Source organism: Actinia tenebrosa, unplaced genomic scaffold, assembly GCF_029948245.1.
Source record: "Actinia tenebrosa isolate PJP-AT-01 unplaced genomic scaffold, QUT_ActTen_1.0 PGA_scaffold9__36_contigs__length_13948895, whole genome shotgun sequence".
NCBI lineage: Eukaryota > Metazoa > Cnidaria > Anthozoa > Actiniaria > Actiniidae > Actinia > Actinia tenebrosa.
The window spans coordinates 13,130,500-13,137,879 of record NW_028292586.1 but is presented as its reverse complement, the minus strand read 5'-3'; the positions used below and the strand labels follow the sequence as shown (position 1 = coordinate 13,137,879).

Sequence of the window (7,380 nt, the reverse complement as noted above, 5' to 3'; positions counted from 1 at the left end):
ACGCATGCTGGTACTCCTCATCCTTTATACCAGACTCGTTTAGGGTGCTGTAGAAGCGATCTTTGGGTGGTAGGGGTTCTTTGAATCGATCCCAGGAGTCCATGTATTCGTATGGGTAGACTCCTTTCCTTTCCGCGCCGTATTGACTGGAAATGGGAAAGTTGATGTTATACTTTACGAGGTTTGCTAAGGAGTCCGCCATAAACTGCTGCGAATCTAAGAACTTTAGCTTACCCACAGTTACGGACATGTAGCGCTCTTTGTTGTTGGGTATGCATTTGACGTCGGAGCCGTCTGTTCCTTGTAGTAGCAAATGGGAGTCGTAACCGCGGAGGTTGTGAAAGAACACCGGAATCTCCATGTCTGGATTTACTTTGAAGTTTATATTGCATTTCCAATGAGCAGCTCCTCTGTATTTACCCGTGATGTGGCAGTGATCCCTAACCTTATCCACATAGAAATCCTCAACAAATGCTTTGTGGCAGTGAATGCAGTGCGTGGAGGGCTTTCCCGGCTTCTCACCTTTCTTAGCATACTTCCCGCATTTAAAATGAGCTTCTCCTAGATACTTTCCATCTTCATCCCACGCTTTCTTGGCTCGTCTTCCAAACTGAAGAAGCGTATGTTGACAAATGTGGCATTTTTTTGCCTTGTTAAAAGCCTCCTGGTTCTCTTTGGTAAATTCCATCTTCTTTGGACATCTTAATTGTTCTCTAATCTCTCCCTCCTCTTCTCGCAATGCTTCTAGAAACTCATTAGCTGCGTTCTTACCTCGGTAAATCACAGGAGGGTTTGCTTTACCGTCTGATCTGACTACTATGTAACCAAAGGAGCAGATCTCGTGTAATCCTACCTTATTCGTGGCGCCACGTTTCTGCTCTTCCTTAGTTATCAACGCTTCGAAGTCTGCATATATCACGTAAGGCACTTGCATCTGCTTTTGATGGTCTGCGTATGAAAGCTCTTTGTTGGTGGGCATCTGGATCCGTTGCGCCACTTCTTCGACTCCGCGGCAGATCTCATCGTGTTTCTTTAGGGTATTTAAGGATGTAAATGACAGCAAGCAGCAGTCACAGAAGTACTTTTTGCCTTTGTGCTTAGTATGTCTGTAGAATAGTCTGCTAATGTGTTTAACCCATGAGTAGTGTCCGCCGTGGTAGAATAAATGTACGCGCTCTCCTTTACTTTTTGACAGAACTAACGGTACTATCGTCTGCTCTCTGACTCCGTAAACGTTAATTGCTAGATCGTTTATTTCCTCAAATATGGGGATGTCTATCAACTGCATGGGAAATTCCACACCATCCCACTCTAAATCATCTGTGGGATACTTACTTGTCCTACAGGGATCCTTCTCTGCTGGATACAGTGCAGACCTGATTGCCCACATAAAGCATCGATTGTCTTCATTCTTCACGTTTACAATAGCCTTCTTCCTTTCTACCCACGTTGGTAGCGGTACGTAACTCCCCCCTCGTATGGGTACGTACCTGGCTATACTTATCTCTATTCCTTCAACCTCCTCTACTGTCCAACCCGATCCTTCTTTCGTGTAGTTAGACAGCGACTCCATTATTGCTTCTAAGGCTTCACTGAGTGACCTATCCAGATTCGTGGATTCTAATATCACTAACGACTTTGATCGCAACATTGCTGTCGTCATTACCTCGTCTTTTGACAAACTTACTTCTACCATTATGCTCGCTTTCAGGGCTCCTAATTCTTCTATACCTTTTCGGAGAGTCCTTTTAACCTTCCTTTCTGACTGACGCCAAAACTGTCTAACGTCAATCTCACCGTTACCGGGTATTGACACCGTGCTGAAGTTGCTTTGGGATTCCATCTATATAATAGGAAATATTTTATACCTAATACCAAGCACTTTTTAGGTCGTCGTAGTCGTACTCACAGTCCTGACAATGCCAAAACAATTTAACCTTAGTCTCAAACTTCTTACCACATCCACAATCATAACTGCTCATACACTTCGTCTTCATTTTCAAATGCTTTTTCAAATCCGCTTCTTTCTTAAAAGTTCTCTTACATTCTTCGCACTCCATATATAGACTAACATATTTGCGCTGTTGCCCCCAACCACACTTGGAGTGGGTTGTTTCCGTAGGTGGATTTTTGACGCGGGTCTTACCCCGTGTTGAGATTGCGCTGGAACCCCCATTCCCTATACTACTGGTGGTGGTGGTGGTGCTGTTCTTGTCGTTGATAGTTATTTAAATTCAGTAATGTAGTTATTTGCTGCACGTTTTTTTAAAAACTCTCTGCAGAAAGATGTTGAATTATCAGCAAAACAGCAACACCTCATTTCTGTTGACTGATAACAATGTAACGTTATACTCGAGACGTAACATAAGAGAGCAACAGGGTCAGGAATTAACACTAAACTCTTCAGGCATTTTGTTATAGCAGAAGGAACAAGACAAATTCATTTAGAGCTGGATATTGTGGTTCGTCGACGAGATTTTGGTTGAGTTTCAAGCCATTTCGAGGTCGTCATTATGTGGAAGTATCTCGTAGTTTTGATGTTGGTTTATAACTACATCGAGTCAGTAACGAGTAAGTATCGATTGACACTCCACACGTATTTTATATGCTCATGAAATAATTTATGAGGATCATAAGTGTCACATGCCTGGTATGAAAAAATACAGAATCCATCTCAAACTTTTCACTTTTTGACGAAACAACAAAATAACTGATTTCCCCCCCAACTTTGAGTCAATTTGAAGTAGAATTAATGCAATGCAAGTACAGTTTTACCTTCGAACGTCTGATAATTTTATTCCTGCATTCCCTAGAATTCCGGTTCTTTGATTGAGGATTTTCTTGTTTTAAGGATTTTTTATTGTAAGACTTTCGAATATTCTTTACTACGTATACCATGTTGATTTAATACAGATCATTAACTCATAGATACTAATTACGTATCTAATTGTATCGTCGATACAAGTACAATAATCAAAACAGTTATTGAGTTCACTCAATGATCAGGTCCGTCGTTTCGTCGAAAGAATAATGTTCAACTAATAATGACAAACGATGAAAGATGTACATGAAGGACTAGATATTAAAGAGTCAAAATAGGACGAAAGTGCGTGAAATAAGGCTATAGAAATAATTCTAAAATTAAAATATTAATCCCGTTCGGGTATGCCGGAGCGAATATGCGTATCTACTGGACCCCTTAATAAGGTAGGTTATCCAAAATAAACACGAGTATAATGACCGCAGGGTCTGGTTGTATCATGTTTGTAACTTTACCTCGATAAGAAGCATTCGCAACGACTTTGATTCCTTGATTTGTTTTCAAATATCTCACTTGAAACAGTGATACATTCATATAGTTTTTCGCGTTCAAATCAAACAAAAAATCTTGATTCTTTGATCACTACATTTAATCCCTCGTTATTCGTGTTTGTTTATAAAGCCCTGTAGAATCATTCCAAATCTTGTTAGAAGAGTTTTAGTTTTGTTTAGAGAAATTAAAATTCCTCCGAGCCATTTCCTGAGAAAAATAGATTGGATAATTAGGATTTCTCTTCAAAGAGGGCGAGGGAGGGGTGGGGTGGGATAGATTTTGGAGATAACGGAAACTCTTCAACTAGTGTGAAAGATAAGAGCACGCACCAGAGCAGTATTCTTCTTCTTACGGGATTGCTTTTCATTTCTGCCGCTTTCGATGAAAATAAAAACATGAAGAAAATTCTCAATGAAGGGGAGAAAATCAACCAAATCTGCTTCTAATCTGTTTTCTGTTTTCTAATAGGACGTTACTTAGTACAGCTATTTAGTAACGTATATTTAGTAACGTGTTGCGACAAACGAACACGAACGACCTACACCCTCCCTCCATTCTGCATCGACTATAATCGTGACAGTTGCTTGGAAACCAAGAGAGAAGTTGCTTGGTACAAATGGCAAAAATAAACGTGGATAGTACTGAAAGCACTTTTCTGTTATGACATCGGTAGTTAACTGGGATAGACGGTTTAAGTACTTCCCCACTGACGCAAATAGGCACGTGTTTGCGTGTTTTGGTTGAGTTAACCTTGATAATATAAAATCGAGTAATGACAAATTAAGCGGTGACATTTCCGCAGGCACGTTTTCTTCCACTGAATCCAAATTGAATTTTAAAAAAATTCTTTTTTTTTTTTTTTTTTCTTTTTTTTTTTTTTTTTTTTTTTTTTTTTGCGGAGGGAGAAAAACCGCAAAAACCAGGAGACAAACTCTTGAAGCACGAAAGAAAACCAACATGTAACTCTTGGCAGTGATGATCATGAGAAGTGAGTCGTTGTTACGGGGTTTCAGTAAGAAATTACAATCGTTTGCTGTTTCTTTGTCCGATAATAATAATCTTTAAGCAAGCTTAAAAAAAAAACCGACTAAGGAAAGTTGTGCGCATGTTCCGTCTAATTGTACGAACGTTTTTCGCACAAAAAAGACGATCTTAGGAAAATTTGTGACAGTTTTTTTGGTGCATTGAAATTTTATTCCGTCTCGCATTTACTCAAGAAACCATAATGCTAGATAGATATATGAATTTTTAGCGTTCTACGATGAAATTTCTTTATTTATGAGAGACAGCAATAGATAGTCAAGTATAGCAGAGGATAGGAAAAGACGGTGATGTACGCTAAGGCTAGTCAGGGTTTCAAAGCATTTCATGTATTACCAAACTAAAAAAGTATATATGGAAACAAGGATACACTATTTTAGTTCTGCCATGACGTAGTAACCTAATATTGTTCAACTCTCCAAACAGCGGGTTGTGGAGCTTGTTGTCATGCGAATGTGAAAGTTTTTCTACTTTATTGGAAGCCGTGACCAGAAAAAAGGGTATTTTAAACATTAAACTAATTTTCTTTGCTTTCATCTGTCTGTTCTTTTGAACCACACGAGAGTTTTGGATCAAGTGTTTTGCATTCACATCGATGACCAGTGACTTAAAAACTTTAAAAGGACGTTTATAGTGCCTTCTAGGGTCTGGAAGGGGGGTCCGGATCCCGATTCAAGCCAAACATGACCTCGAAACTTAGCCAGATCTAGAAATCCGGGCTCAAAGTAACTACGAGTAAAGCACGTCATAACTTTTAACTTATGAAAGCGTTTTTTGTATGATACAGGTCAAGCTTGTTCTCGTGCTTCGATGATCCGCGATGGGACGTGTACAACCCAGTGTGCACCCTCCGCGGGATGTCCTGAACCAGACTCTGACTGTCTGTGTGATTCCCAATGTGGATATAGCTGCGTCAAAAAAGGTAATGGGGGCTGGGTTTACATTTAGAAGTTAACGGAAATTTGACATCTTGCGCACGAATCCATTTACACGATCCTTTGCACCGAAAGGTCGCTACTGGACATTCAGCGTCGGAAAAGCCAACCGCAGTTAAAGTATTTTTGTAATGGTACTCCTTAGAGCAGTGCATTATGGAATATTTTGAAGAAAAACCTGGCATTTTATAACTTCCACAGTGTAGATCTAAACTCCCGCGCGCCATTTCTAATCTATGTTCGTAACAGTCTAGAGACACCCAGATATTGCAGAGTACTTTGCGAACCTCCCTATATTGATGAACTATGTTCGTAAACCCTTCACTGAATGAAGTCACATGACTTCTGGTTGTATCGTCGTGTACGGGAATTGTCAGGGGAATTCTATTCAAATTCAAATTTCGAGTAATCGGCTAGTAGTCGTACCCTACGATAGCATAAATTAAACTATAATAAATATTTATGTACACGCGCTGATGATACATCATTTAAATATGACTAAAAAATGAGACCACCCAACCGAATTCACTTCGTGGTCTAGGGGTTAGGTTTAGGGTTAGGGTTGGGGTTGGCATTGTAGTAGTTCTTTGGTGCCGAAGGTACCGAGTTCGATTCTTGGTGTCTTCACTTAATTTTTTTTCTAAGTGAGGAGAAGCAAAATTTCTAAGTCACACTCGTGTGTTCGGAAACCTATGACGTACTTCGTTAATCCGTACACGACGATAGTACCTGACTTCTTGAATGGTCACATGACTTGCTAATACCTCACTTGTATTGAAGGTCTGTCTTGTGGTCCGGCCCCAACCATACGTAATGCGGACCTAACATCATCTGGGACAGCCTTTAATGATACTGTGGTATACACATGTCAGTCTGGTTATACCATAAATGGTGATGACGTAAGGAGATGTACTGCTAAAGGAACGTGGAGTGGAGTTGGTCCTACATGTTGTAAGTATAGTTCTAATCAACGCTATAATATTAAACCAGTCTCGTACTAAATTCTATATATAATAAGTCCTGTAAAATAGGATGCGTCAGGCGCCACTACAGCTACATTGGCTGAAAGAGACTACGGTGTCAATGACAGTGTCCAGTTTAGGTAACTGAGGTTATAGCGCACGCGCAGTACGACGCGCACGGCCGCCGAAGAAGTAGAAAACAATAGAGAGCTTTTAAAAAAATCTCGTTCTCGTAAACGGAAACTTCAGTTGAAAAGGGGAAAAAATCGTTTAAATTAGTGAAAAAGAATTGCAAAAATCTCCAAGTAGTAGATAAATAAAATAATACTTATCTTTGGAGAAAAGATTTGCAAAAGGTAAAGTAAAATGCAGGGAAACCATGAAAACATGATCATGTCTACTGTTAGCCAGAAGAAAAAAACCCGATTATTTATCTATTTACGTAACTGCGGGAAACACCAGCATAGAATGGGTGTCACGCGACGTCACCAGATGAACAGTGTGATTTTCCCTTCCCCTTGTTATGGTACCGCCTTGCCTAAACCTATCTTAGAGTACCCGATATCACTTCCAGTGCCCGTTTGCCAGCAGCCCGACTTGCCATTTGGCTCGTACGTGAAGACTAACATCAAGTCAGAGTACAAGACAGGAGAGAGTATTACGCTTGACTGTAAAACGGGCTTCATAAAGGAGGGTAATCCAAGAAGAATTTGTATATCTGGAAGGTGGACAGCATTTCCATTTGAATGCAAAGGTTGGTACAAAGTCTGCATCCTTCTCTAAGAATCAGCCCCAAGCCCCTTGTCACAAGTATTAAACAACCGTTAAACAAAGAAATGATACTCTAGGGAAGTAAACCATTCCCTACAGTTTCTAGTAGTTGAAATTCTAGTTTCCATTCCCCACCCATCAATAAACCCGCCACCAAACATTATTTCTTGGACTTGTGAATTTTTTAGCAACACATTCCTGTCCAAGAACAATCCGCGCCTCTCGAACCAGGTGTACTAATAAATGTTCCCCCGACGATCCTGTTGGGTGTCCCGCGGGACACAGATGTCTTTGTGACGGGCAGTGCGGCTACAGTTGTGTTGAGCAAGGTGAGTCTATATTTCCTATTCCTGTACTT

At 40.2% G+C, this 7,380-nt stretch overlaps 1 protein-coding gene across 1 annotated transcript in view; it reads left to right on the top strand.

Annotated features, from left to right (window-relative positions):
• The first annotated feature begins 2,277 nt into the window (after positions 1–2,277).
• LOC116293782 (sushi, von Willebrand factor type A, EGF and pentraxin domain-containing protein 1) overlaps positions 2,278–7,380 on the top strand; it is a 34,106-nt gene continuing 29,003 nt past the window's right edge. The window contains exons 1-5 of the mRNA XM_089024548.1: positions 2,278–2,571; positions 5,142–5,276; positions 6,070–6,240; positions 6,826–7,005; positions 7,211–7,351. Of these exons, the coding sequence (XP_088880674.1) occupies positions 2,514–2,571; positions 5,142–5,276; positions 6,070–6,240; positions 6,826–7,005; positions 7,211–7,351 (685 nt within the window). The 5' untranslated portion in view covers positions 2,278–2,513. The remainder of the gene's footprint in view (positions 2,572–5,141; positions 5,277–6,069; positions 6,241–6,825; positions 7,006–7,210; positions 7,352–7,380) is intronic.